Raw genomic sequence first — 26,374 nt, 5'->3', positions numbered from 1 at the left:
TTCAAGCAATCCTCCCACCTCAGCCTCCCTAGTAGCTGGGACTACAGGCGCCTGCCACCATACTCAGCTAATTTTTGCATTTTTTAGTAGAGAAGACGGAGTTTCACCATGTTGGCGAGACTGGTCTCGAACTCCTGACCTCAGGTGATCTGCCTGGCTCAGCCTCTCAAAGTGCTACGATTACAGGCACGAGCCACCATGTGCAGCCAATATGTGTGTATTAATATAAGATTACATCAACAAAAGTTTTTCAGAGATCCCAACAAAACCTTCTTTGATATCAACATGGAAGTATATATGGATAGCTACTGGGGCGGGGAAGTGGGGAGACTTAGGGAGACAATGGGAATCACAGACCTATGCCTACAGACTTTGTGACTTCAAGACGTCATTTGATCTAATTTTAAGACTTCAGGAAGACACAAAAAATGTATTCCTATTTTACAGACGAGTCAATAAAGGCCTAAGGAGATGATAAAACACCCAAGGTAACAATGTTATATACCTAAAGGGATTTTAACCATGTTCTCCTTCTTTGGGTATAGCTTTTCTTATATTGCACCACAATGAACGTTGTTTCCTCCACTCAGTACCACGGTATTCTAGCTATGTAGATTTATGTAGTAAGACATTTCTTCTTCCAAATCCTACAATATCGGGAACTAATGGATAACAATGTCTTGCAGTAAACTTCTCCTAGCATTCTCTGACATTTCCCAAAAGTCTGTCATAATCAACACTCCATTCTTGGGAAAGTATGATTTTTACATTTCTAGAAATTTCCATCAACATGCTATAAGACTGCCATGAACAAACTACAAACGTTAAAAATATTAGGGATAAATTCTTCTTTGGAGGATGCAGTTGACTCTACAGTTGCTAGGACCCTATGAGGTAAATTTTAGTTCAAATTTTCCTTGCTGTTCCTAATTGCGAAGGGGAAGCTAATACTATGGTACAATAGAAAGAACAGGTACCTGGGTTCTAGTTTTAGCTCTGTCGTTAATTACTTGTTTGATCTTAAGAGAATCACTTAATCTCTTGGAACTCTAGTTTCTTCATCTGTAAAATAAAGGGGTAAATCTAAAATTTTAAAGACGTCATTTAGCTTTAAACCATGGTGAATCCATATTTATGCTGATTCTGAACAAACAGCCTCTAAGTCTCCTCACTAAAATGTCTATTCCTCAGTCTGGCCAAATACTAAATTTCTTATATTTCATAGGTTACCTTCTTTAGTACTATCCAACAGAACTTTGTGTGATAATGGAAATGTTGTATACCTGCACAGCCCAATATGGTTGCCACTAGTCACATGTGGTCACTGAGCACTTAAAAGAGAAACTAAATTTTAAATTTAATTTTAATTATTTAAATTTGAGTAGCCACACATGGCTACTGATTACCATACTGCACATCACAGCTCTAGAAGTCCCAATAACCCAATTAAAAGACAATATTACCAAGCCCTCTCCTCAAACCTGAAAACCAGATCCAACTCATAAAACATAAACTTAACAAAATTTCATCAAGAATGCAATTTGTGGCTGGGCGCAGTGGCTCATGCCTATAATTCCAGCATTTTAGGAGGCCGAGGTGGACGGATTACCCGAGACCAGGAGTTCGAGATCATCCTGGCCAACACAGTGAAACTCTGTCTTTACTAAAAATAGAAAAAATTGCATAGTGGCCTACACCTGTAATCCTAGCTACTGGGGAGGTTGAGGCATGAGAATCACTTGAACCTGGGAGGCAGAGGTTGCAGTGAGATCGCGCCACTGCACTCCAGCGTGGGCGACAGAGTGGGACTCTGTCTCCCCAAAAAAAAAAAGCAATTTGTTAGTCAGCTAAGTTTAAAAGCAATTGATTCCATTTTCTTCTCAAAGTTCTCATTTTTCTCCTATGCTTCCTGGAGGCAGTATTACAGTAATCTCACATTTTTATATGTGGTACTTTAAGTACTATGATATAGTGTTGGGGTTCCCACCTTTACAAACAGTTCTATAGATACAGCAAATAGGAACAAGCTCACAGATACAGCACACTTTAGAGCTACTTTTTCCCAATCGCAGCATTTATGCTCTGCTGTCTCTGCATGCCTTACCCTGTACCACCCTACTTTCCCTCTGTCCCCTTTGACAAAGAGAGCTCCAAGAAAACAGGCTGTTACCTCCTCGAGCAGGCCTGCATAGCAGAACGAAGGTCAAGAGACGCGTGGAAACGAATAGCAAGAAAGGTAAGTGGCTGCTGGGAAAGACTGCAGTCTCAGCACCCGGTCTCCCTTGGAAACTGGAAAAGGCTTACACTGCCACTGCTATACAGCAAGCCAGAGGCAAAGCTTGTAATTTGCTAAGGAGCTGCTACTAAGGAGGAGGAGAAGGAAGGGGAGGAGAAAACGGAAAGAAGGCAAAATCTTGGGCCTCGGCAGAGCCAATGCTGCTAATAGTTCCCAAAATAACATTCCATTAGATGCATGTTTTATACACTGTACCAAACCAATCAATACTACTTCTCATCTGACAGGGAGGGGAGAAAGAGAAATTCTTCCTCATGTGAAAGAAGACAGAGCAAAGAGAGATGCAGCATTCTCATTCTGGATCCTATTTCATCTGCCCTTGAGCTACCCTAGTTGCTGCATCTATCCAAGTGAGCTGTAAATACTGCCTCACTTGAGGATCAGGCATAGCCAGCTGGCAAATGCCAACAGCTGTGAAGAGACAGATAAAAAAGGAACACCTGACACACAGAAATGCAGGAACAAATTTCATATCTGCTATAAATGGGTTAAACCTAGATAGAGAAAGAATGTACATACCACTCAATTTGATAAGCTAGCTACAGATCAGGAAGATTTCTAGATCTAATATGTGTCACATATCAAAATATGATCTGATTTCATAGTTTAGGACAACTGCATTCAAATGCTCATGTGTCATTTTTGGCCTCTCTAATTTAACACTGAGATCAGAGCTGACGTTTAAGCAAGGAATCAAAGCTACAATTCCATTAAGAATTTTTTAAGAAAGAATTTCCCTCAGCCAAACTAAGCATTTCTTGAATCGAGACCTATAATTAACTGGCCCCAAATGTCAAGAGTGCTGAGTTTGCAGGGGTTGAAGTCAGCAAATTTTGTCTGTAAAGGGTCAAACAGTAAATCTTTTAGGTTTTGCAGGCCTACTCAACAGCTCTGTTGTGAGGCCAAAGCAGTTATAGACAACACATAAATGAATGGGCAAGGCTGTATGACTACTGCTTGCTGTGCTATGCCAGCAGAAGGGAGCAGCTGCAACAGAAGCTATGTGGCTTGAAAAGTCTAAAATATTTACTATCTGGTCCTTTGCAGAAAATGTTTGCTGATCCCTGCTCTAGACTCTAAGTTAAATATCACCAAGCTATGGCTCAGAGAAGTCCTTTTGCTTTAGAGAAAGTGTGAGTCTGGTGTTTCTGTGACCTACCTTAGATAACTACTATATCATCTTTAATTCTTTTCCATCTGAATATTTGTTTCATTAAAAACACGTCAGCCTCAAGTGCCAAAGCCACTTTCACAATAACAATGTTTTACTTATGTAGGTTAGTCTACAGTTAGTTCCTGGTCAGAACAAGTGTTACTGATGGTAAGAATGGCAGATTCAAGCACCAACAAGGCCAGTGAGTGCTGCTTTATTTCATACACATCAGCTGTACCAGGCCAACTGTCTCAAATATTTATCATTTACTGCAAAGCAGACCAAGACAAATTCAGCACCACCACTTATTTTTCTTTAACAAGATAGCCCAAGAAATTAAACATACAAAATGTATATGGAAATAACCTATATATCAAACAATAAGGGGAATGGTTAAATAAATTAAAGAACATTCATGTGATAAAATGTTATAGACATTAAAAGACTAAAAAGTACTACACTACATATACATAAGTTCCAAAATATTCATATCTGGAATATATAAAAAAACTTTTATCCTTTTTTTAAAAAAGAACCAACCTAATGACAACAACAAAATCAACAAAATACATAATCAGGAAATTCACAAAAAAGGGAACCAGAAAAGCATATAAATATAAGAGAAAATGTTGTTTCACTAGTAATAAAAACAAAATGCAAATTAAAATGAGAAATGATTTTATCTTCCTTAGATTACCAAAAAAGCAGCAGAAAAAAAAAAAAAAAAAAATTCAAGTCTAACCTAGCTGTAAAGAATTAGAAAATCCGGTACATTGCTGGTGAGAGTAAACAGGAGAGCAATCAGGCTCCAATGAAGATGCACTTATCCTATAGACCCAGAAATTCCATTTGGAAAGAAATACTGTTGAGAAACTCTTGCATGTTTGTGTCAAGAAACATGAACAAGAATATAAACAGCAGTATCATTAGTATTAGGGGAAGAAAAAAAAAAAAACCTAAATACCTAAATGTCCATCAGCACAGGAAAAAAACAAAAACAAACTGTGGTATAATTATACAATGGATTAAAATAAGCATTTAGAATGAACAAACAGAATGCTAAGTGACAAGAGCAAGTTTTAGAATGATGTGTGCTGATTATACCATTTATATAAAGTATTAAAATATGTAAAAGATTAATATAAGTATGCAAATGAATAATAGTGATAAAAATTTGAGAATGATCAATAGCAAATTCAGGATAGTGATTAATTTTAGGGAGAGAGTCAAAGGATGAGACTGAGGAGAGATACACAGGGGCTTAACTATATTTTATTCTTAATAACGGAAGCAAATATGGCAAAATATTGGGATTTGATCAGACCAGAAGATGGATAGATTGAGTATTTGTAATATTTAATAACTTTTTGTTTTCATTTTTTGTTGTTTTTTGAGATGAGGTCTTGCTCTGTCACCCAGGCTGGAGTACAGCTGGCACGATCATAGCTCACTACAGCCTCGACCTCCTGGGCTCAAGTGATCCTCCCATATCAGTCACTTGAGTAGCTGGGATTACAGGCACAGGCTACCATGCCTGGCTAGTTTTTTTTTCTTTATAATTCTCTATAGAGATGAGGTCTCACTATGTTGCCCACGCTGGTCTCGAACTCCTGAGTGCAAGTGATCCTCCCACCTCTGCCTCCCAAAGTGTTAGTATTATAGGCATAAGCCACCGCACCTGGCCAATAATTTTTTAAAAGAAAAAACTGTATACAGCATGATCTCAAAATAAATAAAATATATAAAGAAGTTAGCAGTGATACTGCTAATGGTGAGAATATATGCAATTTTTATTTTCTATTTAAAATACAGTTATTGTGGAAAATTTTGTAAATTTTTTAAGTTAAGGTTAGAAACTTTTAACTTTGAAAAGTGTTTTAAGGACTGTTAATATTACTGGTCAGCCATAGGGGGCAAAGAGAGAGAAAAGAGGTCAGAAGCGGTAGAAAAAGGAGTTCTAACTTGTGTAAGTAGGCAATCAGGAAAAGGCCTGTGTTAGCATACATGGACTCTCTGTATTACGACCAGTAGATTCACAGACTCTTCTACTCTCACCAACTCCTAGAAATTGGTCTCCAGCTCCTGTAATCACTAGGATGGCCTCCCGTAGGGAAAAAGAGGGTACCTGGGGAAGCAGAAAAGCTCTTAGACCTGCGGTTCTTAACCTTTATTGAAATCTAACCCATCTTTAACAATCAGATAAGAAATGTAATCTCCTACCCCTAAAAAAACACTTACGTATACACAAAATTTGGCTAGCAATTTCAGGGATTTCTGAACTTCCCATTAGCTCAGATTATGAAGGAAAGGATTAGAAAGAAAGAACTCCCTAATAGACCTAAATTAGATTTATCTTCAGAGAAAGCCTCTAAAATAAGTCTATTATTTTCACTTTCCAATTACCCTACTTTGCAGATGAATCAAATTCCTTTAAGACTCAGTGGCATATTTTTTTTTTTTCTTTTTTGAGTCAGGTTTCCTGAGGTAAGTCTACATATGGTAAAATTTGCCCTTTTTAGCATATAGGTCTGTGAGTTTTGACAAAGGCATAAAGTCTCATAACCACCACCATAATCAAGATACAGAACAATTCTGTCACCCTCCAAACCTCACTCATGCTACTCAGTAGTCACCCTAGTCCTAGCCTAAGGAAAAATTTTTTTAACTTTTATTTTAGGTTCAGGGGTACATGTGCTGCAGGTTTGTTACACAGGTAAACTCATGTCACAGAGTCTGTTGTACAGATTATTGTATTTCATCACCCAGGTACTAAGCCTAGTACCCAATAGTTATTTTTAAAACTCACTGTTGAAGAAACACATTGACTTTTTCTCACACTAGAAAGTAATATGTAAACCAACAACTGCCTTAGCTCATTAAGTCAGATGTTGGCCACTATACTAAACTCTAGATTATAACAAAAAAAGTGCTATTCTACCCACAACTAACCACCATTCTCGAAGTTCTAGGAAGGTAAGGACTACTCTTTATCATTACATCATTAAAATTTAGCATTGTGCCTACTCTTTATTAGGTACTCTAAAACAATTATTGAACTGAATTAATGTTATGGATAAAACTCAGAATCTGAACTACTCAGTTTTGTTTTAGGGTTGACTCTAATTTCCTACATATTTATTTACCATTTTAAAAGTCTGGTCAATAGTGTATTGGTGCATGCACTTATTTTGTTCATTCTATTCAACCATTTTCCCACTTTACCTTTCTTTTCTTTTTTCTGAGACAGAGTCTCGCTCTGTCACCCAGGCTGGAGTGCAGTGGTGCGATTTCAGCTCACTGCAACCTCCGCCTCCTGGCTTCAAATGACTCAGCCTCCCAAGTAGCTAGGACTACAGGCGAGCACCACCATGCTTGGCTAATTTTTTGTACTTTTAGTAGAGATGGGGTTTAACCATGTTGGCCAGGGTAGTCTCGAACTCCTGACCTCAGGTGATCCGCCTGCCTCAGCCTCCCAAAGTGATGGGATTACAGGCATGAACCACCGTGCCCAGTCACCACTTTTTTACCTGTTCCAGAAACTACATATGAAAATGAATGTCTGTTCTGAAGCAAGATCTCGTAAGGGAGTTGGACATATTAAGTGCTGATAATTAAAATTTAAGACAAAAAAAAGCCACAAAGAGATAGCTCTGGAGAGGAAATCTGAGGAGTATCAGGAATAAAATGCTGCAGGGGGCTGATCTGGGCAGAATCTAAAGAGAATAAGAGACTTCCTAGAAAACAAGGGAGGACAACATTGCTTGCAGGACCATTCTCAGATTTTAAGCAGGAGAGAGTGACTGGATGAGATTTGCATATTAGAAAGATCACTAATGCTGCACTGTAGATGGTGGAATGGTGGGGTGGGGCAGGGGAGAGGAAGGCCAAGGGTCCCAGTTAGGAGGGCCTGAGTTAACAGAGAGAGGAGAGGATGGAATTGAAGGATTCTGAAGGAGAATGAAAGACAGGACTTGGTGACAGACTAAATATGAGAAGTAAAGAATGAAAAGCCTTCTAGTTTGATTTCCAAGTTCTCAGTTGGGTGACATGTAAGACCATTAGCAAAGAGATTTCTAAAAGAAAGTGAGAACAGAGACTTTCTCTTGCCTTTTTAAGGCTAGAGGGAAGAAAGATTTGGTTTACCTGTTTGCTTATTCTCTCTTTCTAAAGAGGACTTGAGAACCCTTACAGAAATACATGCCTATAATAATACTTTAAATAGATAAATAAAGGGAAAAGGAAATAAGAAATAAGGAGATAAAGTAACAGCCAGAAATGGCTATTGTTACGGAGTGCCTACATGAAGTCAGGCACTGTCCTAAGTAAGTCCTTTACATGTAGTATAATGAACTTCTGCAAAGAAGTCTGAGCTGGGCCAGGTGCGCGGCTCACACCTGTAATCCCAGCAATTTGGGAGGCCGAGGCAGGCAGATCACGAGGTCAGGAGATCGAGACTATCCTGGCTAACACGGTGAAACTTCGTCTCTACTAAAAATACAAAAAAATTAGCCGGGCGTGGCGGCGGGCACCTGTAGTACCAGCTGCTGGGGAGGTTGAGGCCCCAGAATGGCATGAACCTGGGACCTGGGAGGCAGAGCTTGTAGTGAGCCGAGATGGCGCCACTGCACTCCAGCCTGGGTGACATAGCAAGACTCAAAAAAAAAAAAAAAAAAAAAAAAGGAAGTCTGAGCTGGAGAGAGAGAGATCTCAGTGCTAGCTGCAGCAATCAGAGTGGATGAGGTCAGCTAGGGAGAGTCCTAAGGAGAGAAAAGAAGGAAGCCTAAGAAACAATACCTAAGTTGTTTACAGAAAAAAATGGGCTAAAAAGAACACAAAGAAGGAGCAATCAGAAAAAGTAGAAGTGAGCTAGGAAAGAATACTATCAGAGAGGTTATGGTAGAACAAAAATTTAGGAAGGCAATAGTCAACATTGTAATTATTGCCAGGATTCAAGGTAAAAGATGAAGTGACTAAGGAATCTGTAATTAGAAAGTTTACAGGGCCCTTTGCCAGAAAAAATTCACTGGATTGGGGGGGTGGGTAGAATTTCTATTTCAATAGTTGAACAGTGAATAGAAGGCCAAGAAATGGATAAAGTGAAATTGGAAGACTGTTTCAAGACCAACAGTGAAGGGAAGAGTGAGATATGGTAACCCTAGAGAGCAGTGCAGGGTCAAAGGTGAATTCTATTATGATGGAAAAACAAGCAACTGTCAAGGACAAATAAAATCATTGTGCAGATGTATTTTTGTCATAGATAGAGCTAAGCTTGCAGTTTTGCTTCCCAATGTTTATGAATTTTGTATGCTAAGTGTTCTATTAAACACTGTCAGTTTCATTATAAAGAAATTTAGTTCTCAAAGGATTCTTGAGGTATTACTATATTTTATTTACACGTCAATGATCAATAAGCCATTTTCAGCACAACTGGGCAAGGATTCTGAATCATACTCTAGTTCCCTTTATCAGGTTAGAAGACTAGATTTCCTTAGAAAAAATAAATTTAAAAGCTAGTCAGTATACTATCCAGTATTATCTAAGAGACTCGGAGGAAGAGGAAGAAAAATCACTGTTTAATTTAAAGAAGAATCAGAAACAAACCCTCAGGTAATTGCTGTCAGCCAATTCCATTTTTAAAAATACGTCTTAAAATAGAAATATGCCTGTCCAAGGCTCTGGAGCTCTCCCAAAGATAAGTTTCTTACACTCAGCAACCTCAGCCAACCCTGAACAGCCAGGTGACCCATAAGACAACCTCTCATTTGGTTCTCAAAACAAAAAAAAAAACCCTATTTCCCATCTAGATTTCAGAGAGGCTAGCAAGTTTTCAATTTGCTTCACTTTCAGAAGTGATATCTCCCTATACAAAGACTCATTTCCTAGAAGTTCTACCTCCCCTTCAAATAAATATGAAGAGATTCTAACCATTGTGCTTATATTGCCAAGCTCATGGTATACAAATATCCAATGAAGACTGACCCCTTGGACACATTTTCTTGGACGCATGGGCCTCAAAGTCCGAAAGACCTGGTTTTGAATTCTGGCTTTTCATTACAAATTCTGTGACTGTGGACAGATTCCTTAACCCAGCTGAGCCTTAATGCATTCTCTTATGTGTATTAAGAAAAGAATATTACTTATCTGACAAAGTTACAAAGGTTAAATGTATCTAGCAGGGTACTTAGCATATAGTAAGTTTCCAAAAACATTAATTCTCTTACAGCATTTAAACCCTTCATATGCTTAAAGGCAAACTCAATCTCCTCTGGCTCCATGAAGCCCCTTCTGGCTACTCCATCCTATACCATTTATCTTCTCTGAACTCTTAATATACCTACCTAAACATAATTTTGCTCTCAAGGATATACTATTCCTTAATATACATTCATGCCTTACTATGTGTACATTTGATGTCTTGGATCATGAGAGCACCTAGGGCATGTCCCTTTTTTATGATACAGTTCTTAACACAATATTGAGCACATAACTAAGACAGTCACTGATGACTTAGAAGGCTATTATTTTATAATCTAATATTCCCTATAGATCTTATAACTCCACCAATTAGCTGATTAAGAAACTGAACAAGAGAAGTTAAATGGCTTGCCTGAAAAGGCATAAATTGTGGGCTTAGCTGGAGAGTAAACTAGGTATCCTGTCTTGCAACCCAGGGAGCTTTATATCTTATACCTGTTGCTCTTGTGTGAAGAAGTGCCAGGGTGAAAATGCACAAAGGGCCTTCATGTGCCAAAAATATCTGCATTCCCTATATTAAAACAGTTAAATGGAATGGGATAGAAAGGCTTATCTGCAAACTCATCCAAACACGGAACAGTCTTTGCTAGCTTCACACTCAAGTAGATCAACAGACATTCTTCTGCTGCCATCTTATGGGCGTAGAAGATCACTACACATGGGCTTATTTTCATTTGAGAAATAATTTTATTCAATAAACATTTACCCATCATCTACTATGTATTAGGCTCTGTGAAGAAAATCCACTTAAAAAGCACCCTCAAGAAGCTCACAATGTGGTAATGAAAAGTAACAACATACCATTTAATTAATTAGTAAACCAATCCTAAAACAGTGTTACAAAAAAAGAACACTGAAGAGTGTTTTAGCCTGGGGCTCGAGTGTAGCAGGGTAGTCAGCAGTGGGTTCTAATTTGCAGGAGTTCTTACAGTATGAATACAATTTTGTTAAGCAGAGAAGGTGAGAAAAAACCACTCCAGAAAGAAGGTCACCCATGGAAAAAGAAAGAGGGCCACGAAAGTAAAACCTACAGGAAATAGGCCTAATCTTTCTACCTGAATAAAGTGACTCAATTACCAGGAAGAAGAGTTGAGAGAAAGGGATAAGAAAAATAGGGAGAAAAGTATAGTCCTGGGTAGGCTGAATTCAGAGTTTGGTGAGTGCTCTCTCTACAGGACTAAAATGACTAACGATCAGCAGGATTTTCTATATTGCCTGACTCAGCACGTGTTTGAATTCTGTCCAGAAATTGGTCCTCTGAACAAGATCAATTAGGAAACTTCTCATCTTATATACAGGGAAAAACACTAACTTCCATTAATATTCAATTTGATTGTAGAGTGTGTAGTAAGTAAACAACTTTTACCTATACCTGGTCAAACTAGTCTCTTCATTTTATAATTTCAAAGGCCAACTCAAGTTGCAACTGCCCCTTCACCTATGTAAACAAGCTTCTTTCTGGAATTGCCTAAATATCCAACAATTCTTTTTGTTTTACTTATTTAAAACATATATTATATCATATTTAAGGTAAACAAGAACGATACAAAGAATAATAAACCATCACCTGTGTCTTACCATCCAACTTAAGAATAACAGTGCCAATTTCAGTTTCTTCTTTAAAAGAGAAGCATGTTTCTACTTCTTGAAACTCTTAATTGTCCTCTGCTACCCTAATCTTTTGGGTCTGATCTTTATAAGTCAGTGCATATGTTTAAATTCATTAGGAATGTGAAGAAACACTAGTGAAGTTCCAAACTGGTTATATCTTATTCTTACCACTTGCCCAACCATACCACCAAATCAAAGTATGCAACCAAGCCAGTTTCCCAAAGAAACATGTATCTAGGACATTAAAGCTATCAAACAAAGAAATTTTACCTGCTGCTTCTGACATTCCGGGTCCAGCACTTGCTGATGTCTCAACTCAACACACTGGAGTTAGCCTCCAAACACAGAGAGTGCTAATAAACTACGGCAGAGGTTTGTCTCAATTCCCCAGAACACCCAGATCAACTTCCTGTGCCTCTGATTTCCATAAAACCAGGAATGGCAAGGAACTCTATTGCCAGATCAAATCATTCCAGGTGAGAGCAGGTCAAGCTACCTCAGACACACCTTGCTACACACCTGTGCAGCAACTTTCTCAGAAGCCCAATTTTCAACAAATGGGTGGTTACTCCTCTGGCTGTCCTTCTCTAAACACTGGAGCCCATTTTATGAGATTGTACCAGCAACTGTCCTTTTCTAACATGGGAAAATCAACTGATAAAACAGAAGGGAGGGTTGAATGAGGGCTCAAAATTTTGGTCCCTCCTACATGTCACCAGTATTCACAGCTCTGAAAAATGAACCACTTTATCAGAAGGAGATTAACCTCAAAAACATGACTGATAAGGGCTTTTAGTAGCAGGTGTTGGGTGACTGTCTTCACTCTGAAGTGGCTGGGAATTGGGATAGGACTACCAGAGGTTCTGCTACATAAGGAAATGGACTCTCGTCCTTTCTTCTAAATGCACATGTCCTGAGGGGGAGGGGAAAACACTTTAAGCTTCCACTCCTGAACTGTTAAGTGGTGGGCTGAGAAACTGCATGACAAATGCCCTTGTCTCTAGAAAATGAAGTGAGATGGTGTTGGCAACAGCCATGTTTAGCAACAGAAATATGCAAAAAAGAAAATAGACTCTTTTATTCAAGGCTCTACATCTCATTGCTTTAACTCTTAGTAGACACCATCCAGGCCTCCCTTCCCAGAACTGTTTGGTGGAGATAAACCGTACTAATGTTATTTTTAAACAGCTTTATTGAGACATAATTCACATACCCATTAGGTGTACCATTTAAAGATTTTTAGTATGTTCAGATTTATGCAATCATCACTATAACCAATTTTAAAACATGCTCACCCTAGTATCAAAAATATCCACTACTGCATAGTATGGAGTGTACTTGTTTGCGAAACATCAGAAATTGACCTCACTAAATTAGGCAGGAAAGGAATCTGTGGGAGGGAATTACTAACATTTTTAGCATAAAGAATATCACTGGGCTAGGAGGCCCAGGCTCGAACTTTCCTGCAAGGGTCAACTGCTACCATTATCACATTCAGCTCACTAGCTGTTGCCTCAAATAAATGTTCAAGTGCTTAGATTCCTGGACACTGCTTGGTGAGGGGAAAAAGGCATAAGAAGCTAACTGTGTATGGCTGCCACTTACTGTGGCACCACAATGGAGATTTTCCCTTAGGGCTGCAGAAAATAATGTATGATATTATAAATAATTGGTAAGGAGATCAGAGGCAGGACAAGTGAGCTTAAATTTAAAAATTAAGTCTCCTAAACTTGAGATATGGAATCCCTATAGCATGTAGGGTTTAAAAATTAAATAAAACAACCTAAAATCTAAAATGGTATTAACATTTAGCATTTTGGGGTGGATCTTATTTCCAAATGTATTGGCTCTGGAGAAGCTAGGAATGGATCTTAATGAAAGTCAAAAAAGCATTTCACTGGTAATGACATATAAAATTGTCATATATATCTCTAAACTATTTTGTAGTTTGCAAAGCACGTTCACATAGTCTGTCTCATTTGATCCTCACAGTAACTTTATGAGATAGGTTTGGGAAAATCTAGGTTACTCGTAAATTATTTCTAATCTTCATATACACACAAACAAGGTAAGCATTATCCCTTTTTGACACATGAGGAAAGAGTCAGAAACGGAACTTGATTTATTTAACCAAAATCACACATACAAGAGGCTGAACTGGACTCTTCTTTTTTTTTTTTTTTTTTTTAAAGAGATGGGGGTCTCACTATATTGCCCAGGCTGGCCTTGAGTTCCCAGCATCAAGTGATCCTCCTGCCTCAGCCTCTCAAGAAGCTAGGATTACAGGTATCAGCCACCACGCCCCATTTGAACTGAACTCTTAAATCAATCCTGTGCATTTCCCACTAAGTCCAGCCATTCACAGTTATCTAGGGGTAGCCTCATCTCTCAGGCAGCAACATATCATCACTACTATTTCAAAGAGACATATTCTGAAAAAAATTACATAGAAGTGCCATATGACACTGAAAGCAGTTTGTTTGTAAGGTATATTCAGCCTGGTGAAGCCTCTTGTCATTCTGCTACCTAAGGATTAGGGCCACAGCACTAACAGAATCGCCTTTTTTCTTTCTATTCCAGAATTGTTCAAAGTCCCACAGCATAATCCTAATTCTATAAGCAATCCAGAGACCTCCAGAATGGTAATATAGTGAAAATGTACCTACTGCTACATACGTTTCACTCTCTTCTTGTTCAATATTCATACTTAGTAAGAGAGAGCTTATTTCTTTCAGTAGAGAAAAAACTTGGTAGTGGCAGCATGGCTGCAGACGTTTAGACAACTAAACACTTTAGAACAAAAATGGAGAAAGATTGGAGTTGTTTGTGGAACCTCTTTTCTAGAGTACCTTTTTGAATTGACAACTGCCAGTCTTCAGCTTGGACACAGAGGAACAAATCAAATGACTTTTAAAAACCATAACTCAGAGTTTAAATTCTTGGTTTAAATTTTAAACATTCCAAAGATGATGCCAAATTAATCTGCTGACAGCTTCACATGAGTAGGTACAAGTACCTAGCTTATAAAGACCCCAAGGAACTGAAGAAGGTCGGTAAGTGTGGTATATATGACTCAGCCAGTACTCACTGTATGTTGACCAAGCAGTCATATGTAATGTGAGCTATTTGGGACAGACAATTTTAGTTTATTGTGGAGAAAAACTATTTTTAACCATTTCTACAAAGAAAAGAAAGAGCACCATAAAAAAAATGTAAAATTCAGGGTTGGGCGAGAGAGAAAAAGCTAAAGGAGAAACAAAAGAATCAAAGGCAGACACTATTAGACTCTAATATTAGCAATGGGAATTGTTTACATTTTGTTGCTAAGGAAAATGAACCCAATCACTACACTATTGTGACAGCTGCTGCCTGGCCCTGGTATTTCTGCAGAGCTATCTGCCAACAGCTTGCCACTTGCCATTTCTATCCTGTCAAATCAGTCCCTTTATAATCAGATGACCTTGTTTCTATAGTTCTCACAAGCAATCCAAAGACTGAATGGCAGTTATCAGAATGCCCTAAAGATAGAGACTGTTGCATTCTGAGCTGTGGACTGGCCCCTGAATCAAAACCTTTATTCTGAATGGATAATACTTAAATTCAATAGAAGAAATGCTCAGTGAATTCAATAAGGAGGAAAAGAAGGCTTAGGTGATAGTCTCTACTATGCCTCTAACTCAAAATGTGATATTAAGCAAATGACTCTATGCTCTTAGGGCCTCAGCATTCCCATTTGTAAAATAGGGAGCATATGTTCTAGTCCTTTCCATCTTATAAAGAGAATATATTCAAGCACACTTGAACTTTTCAGGGGGGAAAAAAAGGAACTTCACAAATTCAAGATTATGCCCTTCTCAAAAGGAATAAACTGTTTTAGAAGTTCTGCACTGAGTTATGTATGCAAAACCATAAACTATCTAGAATCCTGCAAAACTTGAATCTCTATTATATTTACTCTTCAATGATCACGGCCTTCTTCACAGACTTACCTTATAAGAAGGACTGTTGTCCCTATAATTAATTTTCCTTCATGCCCTCCTGCTCCCTCTGCCCCATTATAACATAATCCTTTATCATTTTGGAACTTTGGAAAATACAGAAAAAATAAAATAAAAGTATCCATAATAGACCCAAAAATCCAATATTAACATTTCCATGTTTATTACTATTTGATATCATAATGTATTCTTTTATATCTAGCTTTGTTCATTTAGCAACATATCTGTAGTTAACAAACTGCGTAAAGAACTGTTAGCACAAGAGTGTAAAGCTGAGACTGATCACTGGCCAATTGTTATGCACATACCCACTTATTCCCTCTTAAGATAAAACATTCTCAGAAAAGGAGAGCCAGTTGTGCAACTTAATGGTAAAACCCACTCCCAAACTGAAGTGCTCTAATTACACTGCAAATGGAGATTATTTCTGAGAGAGAACCTTCTACTACTCAGGTCTAGCTGTGGCCAGTTTTAAAGCCCCATTTATCCCAATGCTCACTACTTGTTTGAAATTGGACCTGTGAACACAGGCTTCAGGCTTTTATTAAGGTTTCCCAGTAGGAGTTAAAATCCTTCCACAATGAGCTGATTACAGAGAAAGCTGCAGCTTCAAGCGGAGAATTAGCATCCAGCATGCTCTTTCAGAAGGAAAATTTAGCTGTTTTCAAAACATCTGATTTTTTTTTCTTTCAGTTTATGCTTGTCTAGCCAGAGAAATGAAATGGCTTTAATTCTGTAAAGCCTTAAATGATATGTTTTATTTGATCAAGTCATTCCCCTGCTGGAAATCCCTCAATTGTATTCCATAGCTTCAAGACTAGAAATTCAAATTTCTTAGCACAGTACAGACAAAAATCTACATGATTTGGTTCCTGCCTAACTCTCTAGTTTGACAATTTCCAAAGCTTCTCCAGTGGAATACCAGTCTTGGGTTTCTTTGAAAAACAAAACAAAACTACTAGATGGACTCAGAAATTTGGAAAATGCTGCAAATCCCCTAACCACTCCCATGTCCCACTCTCCCCACTCCCCAGAGAGGAATGACCCTAAGAAGGCTTTTGAGTGATCCTATCTAATTTTGTTTAATCCATTGTTCCCAAATTCATTTGGCCACAGCATACTTTTTTTTTTCTTCATCTAAATCTATTCCACAAAAGACACTTTCAGAAATGCTAACCTCGCCTCACCTTCTCCCAGCTTCAGGCATTCCGAACTTGTTTGTTTCTTGAATTTCTTATGTTTCCTCTCAAATACCATCCTCCTATTACTACTTATAGTTAACTTACAGTTGCCTTTCAAAATTCAACTCCAGTTACCTCCTCTGGTAGGCCTTCCTTGTCACCCTATTCAACCTAATTGAGATTCCCCTTCTCTATGCTCTCATAGCAATCTATACATATCTTTACCACAGCACTTAACAACTGTACAATAATATTTGATGTACTTGTTTGCCTTCCCATAATACTTATATCCTCAAGGGCAGAAAAAATGTTTTCTATTTTTTCTTTTTTCTTTTTTTTTTTTGAGACCAAGTTTCACTCTGTCGCCCAGACTGGAGTTCAATGGTGCAATCTCAGCTCACTGCAAGCTTTGCGTCCCAGGTTCAAGTGATTCTCCTGCCTCAGCCTCCTTAGAAGCTGGGATTACAGGCACATGTCACCACGTCCAGCTAATTTTTTGTATTTTTTAAGTAGAGAAGGTGTGTCGCCATGTTGGTCGGGCTGGTCTTGAACTCCAGACCTCAAGTAGTTCGCCCACCTCGGCCTCCCAAAGTGCTGGGATTACAGGTGTAAGCTACTGCGCCTGGCCAAAAAAAAATGTTTTCTTTGGTCTTGTATCCTTAATGTCTCTGTGCCTGGCACACGGCAGTCTCTCAATAAGTGGTTGTTAGGTGCTTTATATATGTGGGTTCCCATTTAAACAAGATTCTATATAGATAATACTATTTTGCAAAATCTTATACTTTAAAAACCATTCCTGATTCATTTACCAAACTCTTGCTATACGTGTGTCTATCTTCACTACTGCTAGTCAACTGTAATTCTTGTTACCTATTCCAATATAGTCTGAGGTTTCTTTCTGCATTAAATACTTTTATTACATGTTAGTCTGCATCTATGAGTTTATCACAGAACTCTCCCTCATGGTGATCTTCAGTGTTTATGTTTTATGTGAATTCATCTTTGGTTCAAACTGTTTTTACAGTTTACAGTTTTTTACTCTGGGTTGCAGATGTGTTCCTTCAAGGTGGTTTTGAATTTACTTGTGCCAGGGCCCCAGAGTTTCAAGGGTACAGACACAGTTTCTGTATTAAATCCTTGACTTCTGGGATTTCTAAGCTATATGAATAGTGAAAATTTCTCACAAATGAGTTGTCTGCCACTACCATGATCCTTGTATAGATTTCCTTCCTTGCCACTTCCTTGAGTTATGGGCTAAGTACCCTTTTCATGAACTAGGCAGCCCTTCGAGATTTCTAGCTTGATATATAGTTTCTTGGTTACAGCTCACAGCCTTAGTAGGCCCAAAGCCATGCTTTCTACACACACATGGCATTAAAATCTGAGCATCCAGACCTTATGATCTACATAAAGGTCTGACACCAACCCTGGGTCACTCAAACTACTCTGGATTTTGAGTACTCTTCACTTTTGTCACGTGAGAGTTCCCTATCATTCTTCTGAATTCAACTATGAATCTCTGTTTATAATGGGCAAGGGAGCCTTACAAGTTCCATCTACCATGTTGGAATCATCCTCCTAAACATATTTTGAAACCATTCACATTTCTTTCTTTCTTTTTTTTTTTTTGAGACGGATTGTTGTTCTGTGGCCCAGGCTGGAGTGCACTGGCATGATCAGCTCACTGCAACCTCCACTTCCCAGGCTCAAGCAATTCTACTGCCTCAGCCTCCCGAGTAACTGGGATTACAGGTGTGTGCCACCACTCCTGGCTAATTTTTGTATTTTTACTAGAGATGGGATTGTACTGTGTTGGCCAGGCTGGTCTAGAACTCCTGACCTCAAGTGATCCACCCTCCCTCAGCCCCCCAAAGTGCTGGGATTACAGACATGAGTCAGTGCCTGGCCAAGATCATTCACACTTTTCTGTATCTCTTCTACCATTATCTTAGTGCAAGCCACTGTTCTCTCTCATGAGCCTTTCTTCTGCAATGGTTTCCTTACTGGTCATCTCACATCCATTCTTGTCTATTTTTCCTCATCCAATTCATATGTAATACTGCAGCCAGAGTTTAAAAGCCAGAACTTTAAAAACTATAGGTCAGGTCATGGTACTTTTTGCTTAAAATCTTCTAGTGGCATATGACCCAGAAATTCTACTCCTAGGTATATAATCAAGAGAAATGAAACCATATGTCCACACAAAAACTTCTCACAAATGCTCATGGTAACATTATGCATAATAACTAAAAGGTAGAAACAACTCAAGTGTCCATTGACTTATGAATGGACAAACAAAATGTGGCATTATCTATATGACGGAATATTATTCACCCATGTAAAGGAATACAGTACTGATACATGCTATCACATGGATGAACCTCGAAAACATTATATTAAGTAAAATAAGTCAGTCACAAAAGACTGTATTTTTATCCCATTTATACAAAATGTCCAAAATAAGCAAATCCATAGACAAAAAGTAGATCAGTGGTTGCTTAGGCCCAGGGAGAATGAGGAGACTGTGAGGGATAGCTACAGGGTACAGGATTTCTCTCTAAGATGATGAAAATGTTCTGTAATTTACTGTGATGATGGTTCCACATATCTTTGAATATACTAAAAACCACTGCATTGTATACTTTAAATGAGTAAATTGTATGGTATGTGAATTCTCTCTCTCTATATATGTATATATGTATATAGCTTCTACCCACTCCTCAAGCTTCATCCTAGACCTTTCCCCCTCATTCTCTACTCTTAGTCACAATGCCTTCTCTCAGTTTCTCCAAAAGATCAAGTGCCTTTTCACCTTAGTGTCTTTTCAATTGCCAGACCTTTTGTTTGGAATGCCCATTCCCTTCTCTTCACTTAGCTATTACTTAACCAGCAGATCTCAGGTTGAGCAGTATCATACCTTCATGAGAGCCTTCTTTCATCCTCCAGGAGAAGGGAAATCTTTTTTTTTTTTTTAAAGAGACAGGGTTGTGCTCTGTGGTCGAGGCTGGAGCACAGTGGTGTTATCATAGTTCATGGTAGCCTCAAACTCCAGGGCTCAAGAGCCCTTCCCATCTCAGGCTCTCAAGCAGCTGGGAGCGTATGCCACCACCCCGTTAATTTTATTTGTGTAGACATGGGGTCTTGCTATGTTGCCCAGGCTGGTCTTGAGCTCTTGGTCTCAACTGATCCTCCCAACTTGGCCTCCCAAAATGCCAAGGTTACAGGTGTGAGCTACCATACCTGGCCAAGAAGGGAAGTCTTCTGTCGGCAGATCTTCGGTAAGACACTGTTGTAACAACTCATACTACTACTTTATAATATATTACACAAATATGATTATTTACATTTTTCTTTTTCACTAGCATATTTGTTTCACAAAGGCTCACATCATATTTGTCTGGTTCACTGATGTATCACCCAGGCTTCTCATAGCACCTGGCAATAGGTACTTTAAAATATTCAATAAGTATTTTGAAGATGAATGAATGCTAGAACATATCCAGTGAATGAGTCCAACCAGTCTACATCTAACATCTCCCTACTTACTTATCTTGTGCCATTCCTAAAATACACTTATCTTGACCTGTACTTGATGTACCACATTCAACTCATAATTCACTAATATTTTGATTTAACTTTGTGATTCACATATCTGGTCTCTGTTACAGGTACTATCTTATTGATTGTAGGTTACAACATTTCCAGAAGGCAGTAAAACTAAGTTTCTCCAAATAACAGTTCATGCAACAAGGTATTTAATAATGCAGTTTTATAAATAACCTGATATCCCCATCCTTTCTGGCATCGAGGTCTTAATGATGAATTTAACTCATTTTACTTCTCTCAGCTCAGAAAGATTTTTTAAAGAGAATTTTTGTCAGCTAATGAAAAGATTACTTTTGTATTTCGTTTCTAGGTGAAACTAATAGTATCTAAATTATATTTGAGCTATTAAGTATATAAGTATTTACTATTCAAGATTGATTTATTACTGTTTCCTTGGCTGGAGACCAATTTTAAAAAGACAGTTACTGGCTCTGAAACCTGTTAGCCCAAAAAATGAGTTTCCTGCCATTTTATGTAAAGAAATGAAAAACAAACAAACAAAAAAAAAACAAAAAAGAAAAAAGGAAGGAAGGAAAAGAAAAGAAGAAAAACACTATTTTCCAACTCAACATCTCCCTTAACTTCCTTCTCAAAATGTGTCTTTATTAAAAAAAAGTCTTTATAATAGACACATTAGAGCTGTCCTTATTATAATAAGCAAACATAAAAAGTTCTATTTGTATTGTATCTTGTATCTTGTTTAATTTGTATCTTTTATACTTACTACACATATACACACACTCACATGGGAACTGATGGCTTCGCTGCTGAATTTTACCAAACACTTAAAGAAGAATTAGTACCAATCTTACTCAAACTATTCTGAAAAACAGAAAAGGAAGGAATACTTCCAAACTCACCTGATGAGGCCAACATTACCTTGATACCAAATCAGACAAGACACATTAAAAAAAGAAAACTACAGGCCAATACTAGCAAACCAAGTTCAACAACACATTAAAAAGATAATTCATCATGACCAAGTGAGAGTTATCCCAGGGATGCAAGGATGGTTCAAAGATACACAAATCATTCAGTATGACATATCATATTGACAGAATGAAAGATAAGAACCCTATGATCATTTCAATTGATGCTGAAATAGCATTTGATAAAATTCAACATCCTTTCATGATAAAAACCCTCAAAAAACTGGGTATAGAAGGAACATACTTCAACACACTAAAAGCCATATATGACAAACCCACAGCTATTATCATACTGAATAGGGAAAAACAGAAAGCCTTTCCTCTAAGATCTGAAACAAGAAAAGGATGTCCACTTTCAACCACTGTTATTCAATATAGTGCTAAAGTCCTACTTAGAGCAATCAGACAAGAGAAAGTAATAGGTTGCGCACGGTGGCTCACGCCTGTAATTCTAGCATTTCGGAAGCCAGAGGTGGGAAAATGTCTTGAGTCCAGGAGTTTGAGACCAGCTTGGGCAACCCAGTGAGACCCCATCTCTATTACAAAAATTAAAAAAAAAAAAAGAAGAGAGAGAAAGAGTAATACATGACATCCAAATTGGAAAGGAAGAAGTCAAAATACCCTTGTTTACAGATATATAATCTTATATTTGGAAAAACCTAAAGACTCTACCAAAAAAACTATTAGAACTGAAAAATTCAATAAAGTTGCAGAATTTAAAATCAACATACAAAAGTCAGTAGCATTTTATTTGCCAAGAGTGAACAATCTGAAAAGAAATCAAGAAAGTAAATCCATTTGCAATAGTTACAAATAAAACAAAATATCTAGGAATTAATCAAATAACTAAAAGATCTTTACAATGAAAACTATAAAACACGGGTGTAAGAAATTAAATAGCACACAAATAAAGATATTCCATATTCATGGACTGGAAGAATCAATATTGTTAAAACATCCATACTGCCCAAAGCAATTTCCAGATTCAATGCAATCCCTATCAAAATACTAATGCTATTCTTCACAGAAACAGAAAAAACAATCCTAAAATTCATATGGAACTACAAAAGACCCAGAATAGCAAAGCCACCCTAAGCAAAAAGAACAAAACTGGAATAACATTACCTGACTTCAAATTATACCACAAAGCTATTATAACCAAAACAGCATAGTTCTGACATAAAAACAGACACACAGACCAATGGAACAGAGTAGAGAACTCGGAAATAAATCCATATATCTACAGTGAACTCATTTTTGACAAAGGTGCCAAGAACATACATTGGAGAAAAGACAGTCTCTAAATACACACAAATATAAAAGCTCCTTCCTTTGGATATTCAAAATAATATGAAGTCAAACTGAAATCTAAATTTTGATAAGATTTCACCTGGTCTAATCTTAACAAGGGATCATTATAGCCTTAGTCTTTAAGTACATTTGAAACTCCCAAATGCGGTACATTCTATTTTTAATACTTCCTCAAGTAGGAGAAAATGACCCATTCTTGCTTGATCACATTTTCCAAGGTTTCTCTTAACGCTGGCAATCAAAAAGTTCTTCGTAGCTTCTACCTTAAATATCTTTTATGTCAATTCACAATGTTCTCTGAACTTCTCTCTAAGGAAATTACAGAATACCTAGTCACTATTCTTCTACCATATCATCACATACTATTCACTTCTTTTTCTGGTATTCTTCTCAAAGTAATCAAAAGTTTATATCCTAGTTCTATTTCTTTGAGCCTTGTGTCATACTGCTCCCTTTCTTTGCTGCCAGAGAAGTCAACATAGACTATCTGTAACAAAACAAAAGATCCTTCTCTGTGCTTCACAGGTTCTCCATTACAAAATGGTGAAATAATGCCTAACAATTGTCTCTATCACAAGACAAACAGAAAAAAGATATGCCTAAATCCATAACGGCATAAGTGTCTATGCTAAATAATCATAAATAATTGAGTCACCAAAAACTGACTGCTCAGAGGCAAAAGACAGAACAATAATTTAAAGATGTATTTTCAGGCTGGGCACAGTGGCTCAGCCTTGTAATCCCAGCACTTTGAGAGGCCGAAGTGGATGGATTATGAGGTCAGGAGATCGAGACCATCCTGGCTAATATGGTGAAACCCTGTCTCTACTAAAAAGACAAAAAAATTAGCTGGGCATGGTGACACATGCCTGTAGTCCCAGCTACTCGGGAGGCTGAGGCAGGAGAATCGCTTGAACCCAGGAGGAGGAGGTTGCAGTGAGCCGAGATGGTGTCACTGCACTCCAGGTTGGGTGACAGAGCAAGGCTCCATCTCAAAAACAAACAAACAAACAAAAAAAGGTACATTTTCATAAATGTATTTGAAATTGGGAAAAGCACTTTATGCCCATTCCTTTATCTTGTACCTCAAAGCAGAGCCCCACAAATGAAATCAGTAACTCAACATACCTCCTCTTCTCCCTGGCTTCCACAGACGAATCTGTTCCAGTAATGGAGAGTACAGGAGTAGCTGTAACCCCATTGGCAGTGCTAGGCAGAGAGTGATTGGTGATCACACAGAGCGGGGTGCTAGAAAAGACATTGTCTGCTGTTTTCTCTGCTGTCGAGTCAGCCTGGGATTTGTGAGGAGTCCTGAAATAAAAACAGATACAAGCAGAAAGGAAATGGTTAGGCATGCTATACAACAAAGCACTGGCACAGAGACAGAAGGATTAAAGAGTGGTTCATCTAGGAAATCTTGCTCTGATGTTGTTTGTTGGATTTTTAATTTTGAGCTCTTACCGTTTGGAATAGTATAATTACACGTTTAGTCTGACATCCTTTGCCTGAAGAGTTACATTTTATGAGACTTGTATGTGTGTGTGTGTGCCTGAGATTTCGTTTTAACAAAAATCATTAGCTATGGCACAAAGGCAAGACAGTGACATATGCAAGAGTGTTTTAAATGACTCCCCAGTAACATCTGGTCTCCACACATGCACACAGAGACAGGGCCTCTCTACACAAGAAAAAGACATTAAAGTCACTTACGATATTAGTCTCTACCTGTTCCTTAATTCTTGGCAGTGGGAGTCTTTGTGGTAGTCCTCAGCCTAGATTTGATGACCATCTTCTTGGATTATCCAGAGACAACTGATACTACAGCCTCAGTGTGCTTAGTTCTCCCTCACCTAGTTCAGTAACTGTTCTCTCTTTCCATTTAACCAAATGCCTTTCTATATTCATAACTGCAAAAGTGAGAGATTGAAACAAAAACCAAACCAGATTCTATAAGTATCCTTAACTACAGACTTTTCAACAGCAAGCTGTATAATTAAACTCATTTACATGAAAACAAGATCTTTGTTTCTTAACAAAGAGTTGAGAGCAACCATTGGCTCTCCACCCAAAAAGCTATCATTTGTGATGTCACAGCTGTTGCTGGGGTAACAGAGGTCCACAACTGATACAGAGATGGAGAAAGCAATGAAAAGCACAAATATTAAAAATCTATTTTTTTCACCCACTCACAATTATTAGCAGAAATGTTCACAGGTAGCTCTAAGCTTACTTCCAAATAATCACATTACAAGCTTGAAAAAAATAATAAAAATATAAAAATATAAATATGGTACCTAGATAAAACATAAAAGCAGAATATTTTAACAGATAGAAGTAATATCTAAAAAACACATGCTAATTCTTCAGAAGCAATTAATGACTACAAAAAAGGTGAAACTTTATAGTCATTTTTAAATAAAAAAAAGAAAAGGCAAAAAATTCCTCAGACTTACAAGATAAGAATCTATAGGAAGTACTAATAAAATTAGCTAGACACACAGCTATAAAAAATTACACTTAATCAAACCTTACTTGAGGTTCTTTTTAGGTTAATAACATGTTTTGGTCTCACTGTAATTTCTTATGCTGTTGAAATGCCAAGGATTTTATTTTATTAAATTACATAATAGGACTTTTACTATTATTTTGAAATGCAGTGTAATTTTACAAGTAGATTGTTAGAATAAGAACAGCCCTAGAGCAGAGATCAGAGGATATGCAATGGGGTAGAATAAATATGGGCTTTGGAAACACAACATTTGCTTAAATGTAGACTCTCTGATCTCTTCTTCATTGATAAAATAGAGATAGTGGCACCTTAAAATACAGGGTTCTTCTAATGATTAAATAAAATAATGTCTGCAGGACACCTAAAATAGTACCCAGAATAAAATATAAACTCAGCAGAAACAAACAGTGACAAAATAGATAAGAGCTTTGAAATGTACAAATCTGGGTTTAAATCCCACCTCAGTTCCTCACTGGCTGTGTGACCTTGGGCAGATGATTAACCTTTTGGTCCAAGTTTCCTCACCTATAAAATAATACTTTATATAATAGGTGGCTCATTATAAGAGAATAGATGATATATGTATGCATGAGACAGCTAGTTATCTAACCCATATCCATTGTCCCTTTCTTCTTTATGAACTGAATCCCTTTATTATTGACGGCAGCAATATACCTAGTTAAAGTACACACTTCTCAAAGTCTCCTGGCCACTAGAGGTACCCAATAAGACATATGCAGACAACTAGTACTTCTGGGAAAACTCTCAGTTCAGAGGCATTTTTTCTTTGTCTGCTTCCTTCTTTCCTCGTTCTTCTTCCCTAGAGTACAGCCATGATAGATACAGCAGTTATTCTGGACCATGAAGCCACCCATGGAAATGGCAGCCATGATGCAAGAACTGTGGAGAAGAGAGAACCTGGATCCTTTAATGACTGTGGAGCTACCGAGCCAGCTCTGCATATTTCTGGACTTTCTTAAGTGCAAGAAAAAAAAAACTTTATCTTATTTAAGCCACTACTATTTAGATTTATTGTTACATGTAAGCAAACTAAATCCCAATATAATACCTAACCAAATGCCTGTCACATAATGGGGTCCAACAAATTGCAGTTGTAATTATTTTCTCTCAGTTGCAGCTCTTCATAGTTATAGTAATAGCAATATAGTATTATTATATAATATGTAATATTATATATGTAAAATACAGTAATATGGACAGGCACAGTGGCTCACGCCTGTAATCTTAGCACTTTGGGAGGCCAAGGCGGGCGGATCATGAGGTCAGGAGATCAAGATCATCCTCATTCTGGCTAACATGGTAAAACCCCGTCTCTACTAAAAATAGAAAAAATTAGCCGGGTGTGTTGGCATGCACCTGTAGTCCCAGCTACTCGGGAGGCTGAGGCAGGAGAATAGCTCAAGCCTGGGAGGTGAAGGTTGCAGTGAACTAAAACTGCACCACTGCACTCCAGCTTGAGTGATACAGTGAGACTCCATCTCAAAAAAAAAAAAAAATATATATA

General features: G+C 37.7%; 1 protein-coding gene across 1 annotated transcript in view; it reads right to left on the bottom strand.

Moving 5' to 3' along the window:
- PPP1R12B (protein phosphatase 1 regulatory subunit 12B) overlaps positions 1-26,374 on the bottom strand; it is a 245,413-nt gene that overhangs the window by 112,608 nt on the left and 106,431 nt on the right. Inside the window, 1 exon segment of the mRNA XM_017896485.1 lies at positions 23,469-23,651. Coding sequence (XP_017751974.1) covers positions 23,469-23,651 — 183 coding nt within the window.

The sequence above is a fragment of the Rhinopithecus bieti genome, unplaced genomic scaffold (genome assembly GCF_001698545.2).
Source record: "Rhinopithecus bieti isolate Rb0 unplaced genomic scaffold, ASM169854v2 scaffold_24392, whole genome shotgun sequence".
Lineage (NCBI taxonomy): Eukaryota > Metazoa > Chordata > Mammalia > Primates > Cercopithecidae > Rhinopithecus > Rhinopithecus bieti.
This window is presented reverse-complemented; position numbering and strand designations above follow the sequence as displayed.